This window comes from Chrysochloris asiatica, unplaced genomic scaffold, assembly GCF_000296735.1.
Source record: "Chrysochloris asiatica unplaced genomic scaffold, ChrAsi1.0 scaffold00222, whole genome shotgun sequence".
Taxonomy (NCBI): domain Eukaryota; kingdom Metazoa; phylum Chordata; class Mammalia; order Afrosoricida; family Chrysochloridae; genus Chrysochloris; species Chrysochloris asiatica.
In genome coordinates, this window is record NW_006408740.1 from 3,029,243 (window position 1) to 3,047,538 (window position 18,296).

General features: G+C 40.3%; 1 protein-coding gene across 1 annotated transcript in view; it reads right to left on the reverse strand.

Annotated features, from left to right (window-relative positions):
• LOC102823282 (homeobox protein BarH-like 2-like) overlaps positions 1–16,738 on the reverse strand; it is a 123,414-nt gene extending 106,676 nt beyond the window's left edge. The window contains exon 1 of the mRNA XM_006873074.1: positions 16,539–16,738. Within this exon, the coding sequence (XP_006873136.1) occupies positions 16,539–16,725 (187 nt within the window). The 5' untranslated portion in view covers positions 16,726–16,738. The remainder of the gene's footprint in view (positions 1–16,538) is intronic.
• Between the last annotated feature and the right edge of the window lie 1,558 nt (positions 16,739–18,296).

Sequence of the window (18,296 nt, forward strand, 5' to 3'; positions counted from 1 at the left end):
GGGCCAGATAGTAAGCATTTTAAGCTTTGTGAATCTTAAGATCTCGGTCACAACTAGTGTTGTGGTAGCATGAAAGCAGAAACAATATGCTCATGAATAAATATGACTGTGTTTCAATAAAACTGTATTTATGAACTCTAGTAGCTGAGTTTCACATAAGTACATATATCACAAAATATTATCCTCCTTTGATTTCTTTTCAACCACTTAAAAATACCCAAAATACTAAACACTCAGCTGGAGGCAGTCAAAAAAAAAAAGCCAAAAAATTATGGCACTGTAGGATCAGCACTGAGCTTCCAACCACAAGGTCAGCAGTTCAAACCCACCAGCTGCTCCTTGGAAACCTATACAGGGTCACTATAAGTCAGAACCAACTCAATGGCACTCAACAACAAGAAGGCAGATTTGGCCACTGGGCCATAGTTTGCAGACTACTGGTCTAGTTGTTGTCTAAAACAAAGCACAGTAACATGAAATTTCCCTAAGATTGCATAATTGTCCTCTCATTAAGTCTCTGAATAGTCTCCATTCCCATTCCATATTTTTATCTTTTTAAAGCATTAACATTCCTTAATCAGTCACTGCTCCCAAAACATTAGGGAAGTAGGCCTCAAACCAATAGCAGAAACTGAGGCATTGAGACGTCACAGTCAGCAGTGGCAGGGGGCCCCAAGAAGACCGGTTTTCTGGTAACTTTACCCACACTGCCTTACTACATCAGGCATACAAAATTTTCTGCGTGGCCCTGCATGAATACTATTACTGTATTATAATACAATAATAATGATCTTTTGTGACACAGGATGATGAAATTATTTAATACATCATTAATATATATGATAATTAGGCTACATGTGTGGCTGGGCAGGCCATTGCTCAATCAAAAGTCATTGGCTGCTGTCAGCTATGAGGAACACCCCTGATAATAAGCACGTACTCCCAGGGCAATTTCCAAAATGAAATATTCCATTCTCATTTTTAAATTTGTTTTTCTACTCGGAACAAAAATGCTGAGCAAGCATCTAAGGATCCTCGCTTCAGTAGAATGACTTGTTTTTTTTATCCCTGCCTCTTTGTTTTCTACTTGTCTGCATTTATTGTCTAACCCCCACATCCACCCTGCTTCTGCCTCTTCCCCCTCTGACAGGCACACAAACACACTTTGTTTTTCTGACTCTATAGGTTTAACAGAACATACTCAACAAGTGGTCAAAGATCCGTATCTCCAACTGAGTCTTATTACCAACCATCCAAGAAGTTTAGTCTCCACGGAGCTCAGGGCCTTAAGTGACTTTGTTATTGTTGTGTGCTGTTGAACAGGTTCCAATTCATAGCAACCCTGTGTGGGGCTCCTGAGGAGCGACTGGTGTCCGGTGCTTATCCTACAGTGCTATACCAGGACTCCATAGGTGACCTTACTCTACATTACTAAATACCACTCCACAGCAGCCACAATGACACATCCCCATGTCTTTTCCATCTGCTTTTGCCCAGTCGTCACTCACCACTGAACCTGATGACTTCACTAAAGAGGACACCACCCTATTCACTAGAGCACTGTTTACACCACAGAAGGTGAGCGTTCCTCCTCAAGAGAATTTTTCCTTACACCTTAGTAAAAACTAAAAAAAAAAAATTTAATTTAATTTTAATTAAATTAAAACATTTAATTAATAGATACCTGATTTTCTAAGATACCAGTGACTAGCTAAGAAACACAATTCCAGAAAAAAATCCATGTAGTGGCAAGGTAGGCTGATGTCCTAGGAGCTAGAAGTGGCCCCAGGCCAACAGCCAGCAAAAAGATGAGGTCCTCAGTCAGGCAGGAACTCAATTCTGTCCCAGTCACATGAGCTTGGATAAAGGCCCAGAACTCCAGATAAGAACACAGCCCAGAGATCCCTTGATTGCAACCTTGTGAGACTAAACAGAAAACCATACCAAGCCCAGACTTCTGACCTACGGAACTGCGAACTAGTAAATGTGTGTTGGCTAAGTGTTGGGAAAAAATCCATGTAGGCCGACCCTCCTTGTTGTGCAGCCCTTTCTACACAATTGGTCACCCACGATTATCACTTAAATTCAGCCCTAAACTAGCCCCACCAGATATTTTAAAACTATAAATAGGAGCTTTGTTTGGAACTCCCTCCAAATCACAGACCCAATAATACACCAGGAAAATGATTAGCCCTCAAATTGCTACCTTTTCCTATACCGTCTAACTAGTCAAGAATGCCTTAATTGAATTGTTTCTCTCTGTGCTCTGAAATAAGAAACTAAGAAAACTCTTATTCTTTGCTAAAGTAAAGAATATCCATAACTCAACTCTTCAAAGAAGAAAAGAAATCAGCTTATTGTTGAGAAATTTGGCCACTTAATCGAAAATAATCCTTTAGATATCTAGAACTGTATAATCAAACATTTCCTCCAGGCAATTAATTATGAGTAACTCCTGTAAAATTTAAACTAAAGTAAAAAAAAAACAAAAAAAAAAAACCATTTTGTGTTGCTGTTATGCTGACCTGTTTGTGCCACTCACAAAAGAATTTACAAAATTCTGAATTTGCATTACAAAACAAAAGGGTGGGAGAAATAAAACATACCTATTCATATAGACTTGAACTCAAACAACTTACAGACCACCTGGGTTGAAATTCAGCTTTAAAAGGCAGCTTAGTGCTGACATAACCTGTAAGAATGTCCTAAAGCAAAATGGCTTTTAAGGGCATTTAATTTTTCTTCGGTTTAATTCACCAATAATAGTGATCTTTCCCTAAAGGCTGTGTTTCAGTCAACCAAGTATGAGATTATTATTATAAGATAATTATTTTTAATAGAAGCTATCAATTACTGAGTACTTTCTTGCCAGGAATGTAATCTTCATAGCTAACCCTATTAGGTAGTTATTATTAACTTCATTTTACAGATGAAGAAATTGAGAGTCAAAGAGGTTAAGTGACTAGCCTAAGGTAATGCAGACAATAAAACAGACAAACCCAGGACCCTCTGACTCAATATTCATACACTAGAATTACTCCACTAAATGATTTATATATATTTAGACACGGGGTAAAGAGCTCTGGAAGCATAGCGGTTACTAGTCAGGATGCTAAACTCAAGGTCAGCAGTTCGAAATACCAGACTTTTCACGGAATAAAGATGAGACTTTCCGTTTTGGTAAAGATTTACCATCTCAGAAACCCTATACAAGGTCACTGTGAGTTAGAACCAACCCCACAGCACACCACCACCACCACCAGTCATGGGGTACAAAGTATACCAATTGTATTTTTAACCTACTTACTGTCTTAGTTATCTTTGTTGTTACATGCCGTGGAGTCAGTTCTGACTCATAGCGACCCTGTACAGGGTTTCCGAGGCTGTAAATCTTTATGGGAGCAGAAAGCTTCATCTTTCTCCCACGGAACCGCTGGTAGGTTCGAACTGCTGACCCTGACGTTAGCAGTGTGATTTGTAAGCACTAAGCTACCAGAGCTCCTTAGTGCTACTAAAATAGAAATACCATAAGTAGATGACCTTAACAAACAGAAATTTATTCTTCCACATTGTAGGTGACTGTAAGTCCAGATTTAGGGTGCCGGCTCTTAGTGGAATGCTCTGTCTCTTTCTCAGCTCTGAGGAAAAAGTCTTGCCGCCTTTCAGCATCTGTAGCCCCAGCTTTCCATAGAAATCTCCATACATCTGGGCATCAATCTTTCCCTGGATCTAGGCGCTTCCCAATGCAGGGATCCCAGGTACAAAAGGCAAACACCACTCCTGACTCATCTTTCTTGGTTGTAATAGGTCCCTCTGAGCTTTGCTTGCCTGTTTATCTCAAAAGAGATTGACTCAAAATACAACCTAATCCTGCAGATTGCATACCACATCATTAACATCCCTGCTGTTGTTAAGTGTTGTCAAATCAGTTCCTACTCGTAGTGACCCTATCTATATACAGTTTCTGAGGAGTGACTAGTGGGTTTGAACTACCAAACTTGTGGTTAGCAGTCTCTCCTATATCTCCACAAAAAGACCCCCATTAAGATCATAGAAGTGAGGATTTACAACCCATAGGATAATTATATCAGCTCAGGGCTGACCACATTAGATCACATCATGAAAGTGATTACATTATATTAGATCACATCATGGGAGAATTACTAGCTCTTAACTGTCAAACCACTGAGAATCCAGACCCAGGCACGATGACACAAAACCTTAACTATCACACCAACTATCTATACGCCTTGTTATTAAATGTCATAAAATAAGTCCCAACTCACAGTGACCCTATGAAGGGTTTCCAAGGTGGGTTTGAACTGCTGACCTTGTGGTTAGCAGTCTAGTGCTTATCCTACAGCACCATACCAAGATCCCACTTGGTATGGCACTGTAGTATCTCTATACTTGGCTTGTCATTATAATCACAGAGAAAGCTTGCTTGCCCTTTTTCTTTATTGTTGTGCAAATATACACAACAAAACATCTGTCAATCCAACAGTTTCTGCATGCACAATCAATGGCACTAACTTCACTCTTCATATTGTGCCATCCTTATCCCTGTCTTTTATCCGAATGATCACCATTAAACTAAATGCCTCCCAAGTAAACTTCCCACTTCACACTCCCTCCCACTTTATCACTAATATGCCTTGGTTTCTACAAACAAGAGTATTTGCTTATTTCATAGTGAAGTGATATACTATTTTTCCTTTTGTAACTGATTACAGAAAAAGCTTTATAAAACAGATTCCTAGAATACAACTCAGGCTGACTAGTTGACTCTCATTTTTTTGATAAATAACACCAAACAAAGGCCTAACTTTTTTTTTTTCTCCATTGAACTTAATTATGAAAAAATATTCCCAAGTATTAACTCCAAAGGTGTTTGATTGGCTTTTTTGTTTGATTGGCTCTTGTTCATAATTTAAAAATGAATGAATGACTAAATAAAAGCTTGGTAAGTCCATCTTTGACTCTCCTGTTGTTGTTGTTAAGTGTTGTCAAGTCAGTTCCAAGCCATAGCGACCCTGTATAGGGGTTCTGAGGCACAGGTGGTAAGCTTGAACCATTGATCGTGCAGATCAAACCGACTCTGCAGTCTAGTGCATGAACCCACAGCACCATACCAGGACTCCTAGAAAACGTTTACATAGACAATTACAGCTCATGGAAGAAGCATGGTGCTGAAGGAGGCTTAGCAATTGTTACACAGATTAGGACACTGAACTCACACTGGACAATTGTCACTCAGAAGACTGCAGCAGAAGTGGATCTAGAACCCACTTCTCCACTACCTCACTTCTTCCAAAAACAATACTGTCTTTTGGTAGTCTAATGGAATGATCCAGTAACTTAATCATCGCAAGGAATGAAAAGACTACCTGTGATACACATAGCTAGTATACATTTAAACAACAACAACAAGCCATTTCCATAGAGTTGATTCCAACTCATAGTGACTATAGGGCAGAGAAGAACTACCGCATAAGATCTGCACGGCCTTTTGGAAGCACATGCCACTACTTTCTGCCACAGAGTGGCTGGTAGGTTCAAACAGCCAACCTTTTGGTGTAGTGAATGCTTAACCACTGTGCTACCAGGGATGCTTATAAAAATGTGTAATGCTGATAGGTTCAAAATTAATTCCTACAGAATTGGCACATCAATTGGACCTTGCTTTAAGTATATCAAGGAGCTTATATTTAAAGGGGCAGACTTCAGCTCTAATTTACAAAATTTCATATAGTTATGTAAGTATGGAGTTTTATATTTAAGAAAACAGCCTTTAGTTCCCATCTTAACTCTGCTACTTATTCATTATGTGACCTCATTGCCATTATCTAACCTCCCTGAGTCTCACTTTCCTTACTTGAAAACCAGTGGTAATAACTATGTCTCATAGGGTCTCAGTTTAATTTCAATCTGTTTCAGTATACAAGCATCTAATACGGTACCTGACACAGTGTTACCATTTTTTTTTTTTTTTTGCAACTTCCTTAAAAATAAAATGCATTCTGTTAACAAAGCTAGTTATTGTAACTACCAAAGGTTAGAATAACATCCAATAGGATGTCCTTTATGCGATGCCGTAAAATGAGACCTGACAGCATGTTTCCAAGATATACAACTGCTTAACAATAGTGAGTTACCATCACATGCAGGAATAATAAAATCAACAACACCCTCCAAAAAATTCACTTCTGGGGTGCTTACCAATTACTTCAATAAATTTTTAGTCTTTTAAAAGGGCTTAGACTGGAATCTTATTAAAATATCTTTCTACCTCTCCCTCTCAGTAAAATTTGCTCCAAATTTTCTAAAGTCCTCACTTGTCTTTTCCCAAGTCCTTCTTGGTAATATTTTCTCTATTTACTGCCCCAAGGCTAGCTAGAGATGACAGGAGATCAATAAAGACTCAAGTAAAAGTTTTAATCCATCTGATTTACCATCAGTGTCAAATCTGTAGGTTAAAATAAAACACACAGAAGCACTTGCTGCTGCAACCCATGGACGTGTATTCACTGGCAACAAATCTGGTAAATCCATCATCCAATTTGGCACAATCCTATAGATGTAGTCATGAATTCTTGTTCATCCTAGTTGCACAGCCAAGTACCAAGAACAATGACACTGGCCATATATCATCTCTGTGGGTAAGGGCCCTAGAGGGCTTTTAGTTGTTTCTTTACTTAAGTACTTATTTAAGCAGAGAAGAAGAGCTAGAAGGAGGATTGCTTTTGTAAACCCTAACTAGATGGTTCCTCCATCTAAGGAGTATTTTTCCTCTGGAGGGACACAAAGGAATAGAGTTCCTAAAGTTCCACATTTTTGCCAAAATGTTTCAAAGCAAACTTTCTTCTTCAAGAAAAAGAAATGTCTTGGCTGTTAAGACAGGTTTCATAAAGCATCTGACATGACAGGTTCATTGTGCAGTAATATAGTCTGAATTGTGTACACATTAACTATGTTAAGGGATAATTCTTGATACTATACATTAAACAAAGCTTTAGAATCAAATCATGGTTGCAGAATATAAAAATAACTCAACGAGTTTAATGCCAATATCAATATTATTCATCCCTATTAAGAAGCTAAATTTTAATATTTTTAGACTCTTTGTTAGTCAATCATAGCTATCCCTAAACATTTTTTTTTTTTTTTTGTCAATACCAACAGACCACTGGTGAAAAGATAAAAGTTGTTTATTGCCACATCAGCAAATATCTCAGAAAGCAAAACAAAATCAAAGGCAGTTTGCTGTGATTCTAAACATCATTAAGAAGGGGCAGGGGCTAACAACTCTTGCTTGCATGACTCTGAATGTAGATTTGAAAAACACTTCATCAGCATTTCTTTACAGGTCTGTTGTTACTGTTGTTAGGTGCCATAGAGTCAGTTCTGACTTATAGTGAATAACCTTATGTACAACAGACTGAAACACTGTCTGGTCTGGCTCCGCCCTCACCATCACTGCTATGTAGCTCATTGCTGCAGCTACTGTGTCTGTCCACCTTGTTGAGAGTCATCCTCATTTTGCTAACCCTCTTGTCCTTCTCCAGGGACTGGTCCCTTCTGGTAAACACGTCCAAAATACATGAAGACAAAGTCATTCTTGCTTCTAAGGCGAATTCTGGCTGTACTTTTTCCACGACAGAATTATTCATTCTTCTAGCAGATCATGTTATATTCAATAGTCAAAAGCATCAATTTTTCTTTGGCCTTCCTTATTCATTATTTAGTTTTCCCATCTATACAAGACAACTGAAAAGACTATAACTTGGGTCGGGGGTCAACTTAGTTCTCAAAATGAAATCTTCACTTTTTAACACTTAAAAGCATTTATTGCCCTAGTCTCATGACTAGACTATTATTCATGAGTTCAAGCATTACTGAAAGAACAGCAGTTATCTAGGTGACAAAATTTATACCTCCTAACCAGCCAGGGAAGCCACATAGGATGTTAGTGTGAGTTGTACACATGTGCCTAATTTATAATGTGTTCTTACTTCTCTACTGTGAAAATGTGTATAAGCTCTGAATTTAAAAGCTTCCATTTCAGTAACGGAAAGCTATTAAGAAAGCCATCAAAAGTTCCACAAGATTGTGAGTCCCATGGACCTGTGGGGTCTCCTGCGCTATCGTTTTTCACTGTTTATGTTATGAAATATTTCAGATACGGAGGAAAGTACATGGGACACTGTAATGAACATCTGTGCACCATGACCAAGCTTTCTTAAATCTTAACATTGAGCCGTATTTGCTTTAGGACTTGTTTTTACTTAATAAATAAAGTATTACACAGGAAAACAAAAGCCTGTGGGTGGCCTTCCCACATCCCTTGTCTCTCCCACCTCCAGAAGTAAACTACTAGCCTCAATTGCTAATTTATCTCTTCCAGCTTCCATGCATTTTAAAAACTATTAATAAATCTATAAATGGTATGTAGTACTAGTTTGCATGCGTTCAGTCATCATCAAATATCAGATTGTATGTATCAATTCACAATTTTTCTCATCACTGTTTCTCTAAAATGTATCCATGTTAATACAAATAGATCTAATCCTTTCATTTTTATCACAGCACAGAATTTCATTACATGAACATAGCACGTAGGATTTTATCCTCTGTCTTCCTGAATGGCAGTTAGGGTGCTTTCAGTTCTCACTAACACAAACATGGTTGCTGCTGTTGTTGTTGTGAAGTGCCACTGAGCCTGCACTTAACAATACCATCGGGTTTCTGAGGAGCAGCTGGTGGGTTTGAACTATCCATCTTCCAGTTTGAAGCCCAGTGCTTATCCTACAGCACCACATCCTTTTGCACACATACTATGATTTCTCAAGGCATATTCACAGACCTGAAATTACCAAGTTGTAGGCAAAGAGCAAAGATAGCACTTTGAGGACTAAGGTGCACCTGATCCAAGCCATGATAGTTTCCATCACCTCATACACATGTTAAAGTTGGACAGTAAATAAGGAAAACCATAGAAGAATTGATGCATTTGCATTGTGGTGTAAAAGAAGCATATTAAAAGTATCATGGGCTACTAGAAGAACAAAGAAATCTTGTCTTGGGTTAAGCATAATCAGGAAGCTCTTTAGAAGCCAGGATGTCCTGACTTCGTTTCTCATACTTCAGACATGTTATCAGGAAAGGCCGGTGTCTGGAGCAGAAGATCATGCTCGTTAAAGTGGGGGGTCAGAGACAAAAAGGAAGAACCCCAACGAGATGGACCGACAAGGTGGCAGCAACAATGGGCCCAAAGATAGCAATTATGAGGATGGCGCAGAACCAAGCAGTGTTTCTTTCTTTGTGCGTAGGGTTGCTGTGAGTTGGAACCAACTGATGGCACCTTACAATAACAATAGGCTAGATGTGTATCAACAGTTTTTCCAGGTTTTGCCAAACTGGTCTTTAACGGAATTGTAGCAAATAATGTGCCCATCCATCAACGTATGAGAATGCTTGTTGCTCCACATCCATGGCATCAACTGATATTGTCAGCCTCTCTCATTTCTGCCTAACTGATAGGCATGACTGGTATCACATTGCATCTGTATTTTCTTGGTTACCTGTGAAATTAAGCAATTTTTCATGCCTACTAGACATTTATAATTTCATTATTATGAACTGCCTATTTATAGCCTGTGTTCATTTTTCTACGTGCTTTTTCTTTATTGCTTTGTCAGATATGTTTGTTAAAAAAAAAAAAAAAGCAATAAAGAAGAACCACTTAAGTTTCTTCCTTAGACTCTTAATGTATTTAACTTGGTGCTGAGATATGCCCAACATTGGCTCCCACTCTTTTGAATCTTGCCTTTTCTTGGAGGAAGTCTTGTTCATCTTATGAACCCTGCCAGTGTTGTGAGACAACGTCTATAGCCATCCTCCAGGCCTATCAAGTAGTCCTGACATCAGCTTCAACTGGTGACTGGCAGAGTCCCTTTTCAGGTGGACTTGTACATTATCTGGTGTTCAGAATTACCTTCCTCCATATTCAATTTCAACTGGCGCTAAAGAAATCAGAGACTTTACTAGTGTAGTGACTCCACAGAGAGTCTCCTCTGTCCTCTGCAGCGCAATCACACATAAGACTCAACTCTAGCCCAAATATAATTAGACCATCTTCTGATATGTATCTAGGTGCACGGCTTTCTTCCTTAAATGTGTGCCAAGTTTCCACTTTCAAGAAGTTAAATTGCCATATAAAAAAGCCCAGGTTATGATGAGTAATTAGATACTGTAATGGAAAATTAACTGTGTTTTTATTTAGAGCATTTATTTTAACAAGACATTTCTTTTTCTGTTATTAAGCAGCAATAAAAAGACATTAAATCCTGAGGGTTTGAAAAGGTTTTCTGGATAATTAAAAAAAAAAAAAAAAAAAAACCAACCTCTTTACCTGGAACCCAAGTATGTATTTTGTTATTATACAACAGTATTTGATGGGTACCACCAAAACGAAAAGGTTCTGATCTGAACCCTGTTAGGAATAAACTCTGATGTGTTTCCTGTTTGCCAGGCTGTGGAGGGGGGGAAAAAAACCACTCAAATCTCACAGGTAACTCCAACAGAGGACTGAGAGTTTGACCACATGTGGAGAGGCTTCCTGAGAACCATCATGGATTCTTCTCTTTTTCTCTTTGTCATGCTGCTTCCAAGAGAAGTTGTGCCCCTTGTAGTTGAGTAGACCATGTCAGTTCTGTGAGCACCTGTGGGCTGTAGTTGCTTCTCATTAGGAGGTCCGGCTTTGGAAACATGCCCTGTTTTTAGTGCAGCACTAAAAACAGCTACTCCAAAAGGGTAGTGATGCTGGTGGTGGTGGTTGTGTGCCAAGGAGTTGGTTCTAACTCACAGCGACCCTGTACAGGTTTCTGAGGTTGTAAACCTTCACAGAGGCAGAAAGCCTTATCTTTGTCTTACGCACAGAGCAACTGGTAGATTTGAACTGCTGGCCTTGGCGGTTAGTAGCTCAGCTAGGCTACCAGAGCTCCAAATTACTACGGTGTTCTCTGGGAGCTCTCCCACCATATTCACCTGCTTAAGTGTTTGTCAACAGGCTTAGCCCTAACAACCAGAAACTTTAGGCCGTTAAAGGCAAGGCAACCTCACCAAAGCATAAAGACGGGCCTCACAACAACAACAGAGTTCACAAACTTAACACCAATGAGGAAGCCTCAGGCGTTTGAATTACCTAGCTTTACACCTCTGTTCCTTCTTCTACCTGCCTCAAAACAAAAGTGCAGATAGCACCTAAAAATGCTTCTGATTTAACCAACATTTAGTCAGTCTCCCACACAGAATGGCAAATGCTGGGCAGGGTTTGAGAGATCTGAGTTTCTCCTCCTAAGGGCCTGCAAGAGTTCAACTTGCGTCATTTACTATCCATGTAAAATTGACTTTCGCCATTTACTCTCCATGGGCTGACAGAAGAATCTCAGAAGCCGCCTTTGTTTTGCCTGTACAGCCATTCTGAGGACTTGTGCTACAAGGTTGAATCTGAGTGACCTCTACAGTTTCAAAAGCACTGCTTTTCTTTTTCCCTGCTCTCTTCTTCCTTTCCTTTTAATCTTCTTTTGCAACTTAAACAACATTTGCAGTCCTTTCTGCTTTTCCTATAGACTGCGGTGATATTTTAAATTTAATAATTTTTCACTTAGATTCCTGGAATGTACTAAAATGAATACTTTTACACTGTCTGCAATTTCATCATAAATCTAGTCTTCAATCCAGACATACAACCAGCAAGAACATCAGTGTTTCTCTGTAGAAAATTAGCCTCAGAAAAGAGCTTACATACATACAATTTCATATGACATGTATTTACCTAGGTTAATATAGAAACTTTGCTGATAATAACATCCTTCAGGTGAAGTTCAAAGAGAAAACTCCATTCAGTAACCAAAATTACTGAATTGTCATATTGTTCCTCTGAGGAGTCTTGGTGGCACAATGGTTAAGTGTTTGCTAATCAAAAGGTAGGTGATTCAAACCACGCAGCAACTCCAAGGAAGACAAACTTGGCAAATATGCTCCCATAAAGGTTACAAGCCTAACAACCCTACGCAGGTTTAGTTCTCTCTATCACACGTGGTCACAATGACTGAAAAACGGATGTATCAGCACCGAAACAACAATAACAACAGCGTTCCACGACTCAATTCCAAACGTCAGGACAACAGACAACAGAGAAGGGTTTAGAAAACATTTTCAAATACCCCAATTGGCAATCAAGATTTAGAAACAACTTCTAAAATAATGAATTTGATAACTGTGCCATTAATTATTGAATTAAATAATAGTGAAGGTTATAGAAATTTAGAGAGGCACTTCATCTTGCGAGCTAAATTTCTAATCACTTCCCCATTTGTTACTGGCAAAATCAGAGCCAGAGAAAAGACAACTAAAAATTCTAATTAAAACTGATTCCTGAGGAACATCTCTATTTACCAGAGGGGTCATTACATTTAGAGAATAACATGAGGTTTCATCAATTTAGATTCCTGAAAGCTTAGATCCAAAAATTTCTGATCTGGTTGAGTCCTATATTCTGTACAGAACTCGGTTTATTTACCTTTAGAATGGGAAAAGGTGACGCAGTTATGAGTAGTTGCTAATAAAAACCTATTTGCCCCTGGCAGAAATACAAATGCTTGTTGATAATGATCATTACCCCAGACCTCAATTTTCATGTCTCCATTAAAATTCCAGGGCTCAACTATCAAGTTCCCAGATTCTACTAAAAAAAAACACACAAAAGATTTGGAAAATCTCTGTAGTCAACTCCATGAGACAACATTATCCTCTTCTGTACCTCATTTCATTTTTCACCTGAATGACACATAATCTTTGTGATTAAAATGCACCTAAGGCCACCAACCCTAAGAACCTGCTTTTTTTGGACCCACCAAATGATAAAATGTTCTCTATGCCACTTTCTAAGATAAACACCCCTCCCCAAATTCTAACCCCTAGGAATCCGAACCAACTCTGCGACACCTATAAAACAAAACAACAACAAAAAAAGAATTTCCTTTCTCCATGTCTATTTACTGATTTAGGAGATCTAATGAGAAACTTAAAGAAACTTAGAGATAGCTTTCTAGGCTTAAAAGTCCTGCATTTATAATAAGAAAGGGCCTGCTGAAGTAAAATGTAAGATTAATATTCCATCAAGGTTAGAGTGTCTAATAATAAATTACTGTCAGGTGATTATCTGCCTGATGAAAAACGTTTCCATCTCTCAGTTTACTTGAACGTGTGCTTTTCTGCCTGAGGAGATTCATATCATAAATTGACATTTGGATTACTAAATCTAAACAACATGGGTTACTTAATTAGTTGAGGATTTTTAAATGCTATAGTTTTCCTTTCCATCCCAGCTTTACATGCTTAATATTCACACTGGTGATTTTTTTTAATTCCAAGGAAACTTTTTTATCTTAGTTTTCACTATGTTACCTGACAGATTTCACTTCTGTTACAGTTATTTAGTCCTTAAATCAGTAAACCAAAGGTTCCTGTTCACAAACCTAATTCCAATTGATACCCTTCACTTGATTTGATCTTTTTGTGCATTGGTTCCACCAAAAACGCTAAACATTTATCTCTATCTGATAAATAAAATTATGGATGCATTATTGACACCAGCAAATTACTGCTGTTTTGTTGTTGTTGTTGTTATTGTTTTAAATGTAAAGTTCATTCAGTCTAAGATATTTTATTCTAAACCTAACAGTTAAAAACAACAAATAGCTTTGAAAGTGTAGTATTAGCAAAGTCCTTGAAAAATCACTAATGGGATTCCCATGATCTAATACATGTAAGGCTTTAACTGTAACTATAAACCCACTGAAGGCTTATGATCTGAAAGTATGGAATATTGTAGCCAGTTTTTATGGGTTTAATTCCACTGGCAAATCCTAGTATCTATATTTTAAATCTCAACCAGAGCAAAATTACAGCACATTTTCAAAAGAGCAATTTAGAGAGACACAAAGCAATGGAATGATACGGCAAAGAAAACGACTGCCAACAGCCCACACTTCCAGAAACCACCAATGAACTTCTGAAAGCACAAGACTGAGCAAAACTATAGCCCATGATACATGTGCAAGTCATTTTTAACATTCACAAAACTACATATGAATCACTTTATTTTCTTCAGATTTATTTCCCACACAAGGTTCAATAAAACCTTACTCAACCTCAACTGATGACTGAATCACTGTTTTCTGAGGCTATTTATTACTCTTTTTCTGGCATGTTTTCTTCCATGATCCAATGCTGTGACTGCTATAAGCCAGGAAAAGCTGTCTTCAAGTCAACGCATGGCACAAAATCCCTGAAAGTTCTGCCAGCATTAAGCTGCACCTAGGTGTTTAGAAGCTGTTCTATTTTGTCCTAGGCATCTCACAGAATACTGTGTCTTAGTGGAAGGCATTAAGATTTGGTATTAAAAAGACCCCCTTTTTTTCCAAAGGGATCTGAGTTATTGCAGCAAATTATACCTCATATTTGTCTTTCAATACTACCAACTTCTTAATGTTTTTGAGATTGTTGCTGATTTCTAAATGGCAATATGTTTTCATTCTAATCAAGATTACTGTTATCAAACTTAAAAATAAAACCAACATATTAAACACTAAATTAATTCTAAACATATTTCATAATTATATTCAAAGCAAAACTCAGCATACCTCTTCCCTATCCAATAAAACCGGACTACTTATTCAAGGGTCTACATAGAACAGACACAGCTAGCCCATTGCCGTCCAGTCAATTATGGCTCATAAAGACTCTGTAAGACAAAGTAGAGCAGCCTCATAGTATTTCCATGGCTGTAAATCTTTATGGCTGTGGGAGAAAGATGTGGCAGCCTGCTTCCATAAGGACTTACAGCCTTGCAAACCCTATGGGGCCGTTCTACTGTGTCTTACAGGGTGGTTGTAATTCACTGGATGGCATTGGGTTTGGTTTGGTGGGATTCCTTACAGAAGCAGACTGGCCGTAACTTTCTCCTGTACAGAGAGTAGTGGGTTCCAACGGCCAACCTTTGGTTAGCAGAACAGCACTTAACCACTGGTTTTATATATTGTTTTTTTTTTAATTCAATGTTACAAGTCTTTCTATGAGACATAATTCCACTTTGTTGTTTTGTTAAGTGCAGTAGAGTTGCTTCCAACTCACAACAATCCTGTATAGGGTTTCCGAGGAGAGGCTGGTGGATTTGAACCACCAACCTTGTGGTTCGCAATCCAGTGTTTACCTTATGGGCCATTTTTATTTTGAATAGGTGTAATTCAATATATAATAGTTTTATATCCCATATATATTTAGGAAAAACTTGTTTAAGATATATCATTATTATCTACTTACTAAATTGCCCTGTAGGGATTATCATGGAACCAACAGAAAATATAGGAATCCAAACATAGTTCACTAGCAGCATCTAGCCTGAATGCTCCCGGAAATGTCTTTCAAAACCTGATGGCTCTTCACTTTACTTTTTCAATGTAAGTATAATTTAATTAAGGGTGTATCTCATGCAATCCATTCAACACACACTCAAAGGGTTCTTTTGGTTTGAGAGTACAGAATTTTCACTTCAATTAAAAGCCCAGTAAATAACTTCACTGATAAAAATAGCTTTGATTTCTTATTTTCTTCTTCTTCTTTATGCCTATATTTCTACAGCCTAAATCCTCTTGATGTCAAGGCACTTTGAAACGTAAAGTTTTTCTTGATACATTCAAAGTTTCTTAAATACCTTTGGTTCATTCAAAGTTTCTTAAATACCTTTGGTTTCATGTTCTACAAAAACCTACCACTTTCCAATGTTTCTTAAATTCTCTTTATCGTTCCTATTCACCTTAGCTCTTGTGCGCAGAGGAAAGAAGATTTAAGGTATGTTTTTAGTTATCCTTTCTGTTTGGAATCGCTTAAAACAAACGCGGGTTGTGCCACAAGGCAACATACTCCTTAGAATTGCTTCAATTAGAATCGTTTCAGCCAGCTTCAGAGAATCCTGGATTTTGCCGAGAATCTCGGGATTTACTTGCAAAATTTCCAGGGGATGTAGCAGGGGATTGAACAAATTAAATCAAGGTGAGAAACAGGCCACCAAATTCAAGTAGAAAACAATAATGCTACTTCCTGAAACGATTTAGGCGCTGAAACCAATTCAAGCATTTGAACTTCTGAGTGAAAAACCACACTGCGGTGAAGAGAAGGAAGAAACCACCTCTTCTTCCGAGCAGGGCACTCAGGCGTTGCACGAGCGGCCCATATTTAAAGCATGCTGGGTCATCTCACTTTCAAGTGCAACAACTACCCTGGTCCTTCCCATCCGGGGGTAGGCGCCTTTGTAGTGCCCACCACAGGCCAGTCTAGTCCCCTTGCAGGGCGCAGAGAGAAAAAAATCCTTTAGGCCCCCTTCCTCTGGATCTGCCGTCTGAAGAGAGTGGCAGTAGGGCGACGAACAAGGGCAGGACTCCCGCATCCCACTCACCCCGCGGCGGCCGTCTTACCAGTGCAGGAGTGCAGAGGCTTGGGTCGCACAACCAGCGATGGGCATACTGAGTAGAGGGAAAGTTTCTCAAAGTAGTCGCAGGTTTCCTTGGAGAGGATCTCGTCGATCATGAAAGTCTTGTAGCGCCGCCTGGCTGCTTTGAGCTGACCGGGCGAGCTCAGCCGCAGCTCGGCGTGGCAGTGCATGGTGAACGGCCCGGGGGAGGCTAACACGTCGGTCCGGGCTCGTCCGATCCTGGGCGGCCGCGGGGAGCGGTGCGGGCTCGGGAGGCGAGCGGAGAGAACCGTGCAAGGAACTCACACTCCGCCGTCTATACCCACCCCGCAGATAAGCATCTTCGCTGAGCCTTTTTGGGCCAACGCAGCTGTCAATCTGCGCGCGCTTCCTGCCGGGCCTGGCGGGGCCGCGCGGCCCGGCGTGCAGTGTGCGAGGAGGGCCGACCGGCTGACCGCTGGACGTCCGCCCCGGGCAGGGTTCTGTATTCTTTGCGGCCGCGTTACAGCTCGCCTCCTCCTGCCTCTCGCCGTCTAGCGCGTTTTCGACCGTCTCCCTATTTTAAGACACTCGCTTTGGCTCTTCTCCCCACCCCCTCCTGGGACAAGCTCCAGGTGTGTGTCCCAAGTGTGCGCGCACTGGGTGCGCGCAGGGCGAGAAGAGCGCGCACCGCCCCCGCCCACCGGCGAGTCTCTAGCTGCCGCTCCCCAGGGCCGCTCTCCCTAAACCGCGCTCCCGGCGCGAACCTTCGCGCCCTTTCTGCGCCCGCGCCGGCCCCGCTCAGCTGCTTGCGACGCTGGAGGTCCAGCTTATCCTGAGCTAGAAAGAGGTCAAAGCCTCACTTAAGTTCCCGAAGCTGCTGGCTCTCGAGCCTGCGCCCCCTGATGACCAAGCGTACTTTACCCCTAACTTACCCTGGCCCCCGCACTCCATGTGGGCTGTTTCTCCGAGACTCCGAGACGCACATGTTTTGCTCCGCTATGGCACCACACGCTGCAAGTTTGGGCGTTTTCGCCGAGGTGGCAAACTTGACTGCCCTGCTCAGAGACCTCCCAAACCTTAAGTGACCATTGCTCTGTCTGCTGCCCCCATAATAAGCCGAAAGAAAAACAAAATTAATGAAGCGTGAGTTCCTTTTTAATTTTTAATTATGTTATTTAAATTTTCCCCTCTAGAAAGTGCTCTAACAACGTGGTTTCAGGGTCTTTTTAATGATCGTAGCCGTCAGCCCACGTTGGTGACTTCTCCAAGCTCCGGATAGTAAGCGCAACGCCGATTTCGTTTCCCAGGTGCCGCAACAGCGGCAGAGCTTCAGGAGCCGACAAGAACAAGTACATGGTGCTTTTTGCTTTTTTCCTCCTGTGAACTTATCCTCCGAGTCTTTCGCAATCAGTAGCGGTACAATTTTTTTTTTCTCCCCAACAGAATTTGTCCAGGTGAAGGTACAGGAGTGATTGGAGTCTGGGAGTTCAGCCTTCAGCACTCGTGATGACTCGCCACCTCGTCCAGCCACCCGTACGGATTCCCTCCCACGCACTCTTTGGTCTGAATTGGCATCAGAAGGAGGGGGGCAAAGGATAACTCAAAATTAAAAAAACCGAAATTACAGACGCGGGTCGCTCTCCGGTACTGAATTAGGGCCGGTTACGTTCTCTTGCTGGTCGCATACTGGCGGCGGGGACAACCTACTTATCGGCGTGGCTGGTGAGGGAGCTGCCCTCGGAGGTGACTATGTCAGAGCTAGATGACGCGCCTGCCAAGG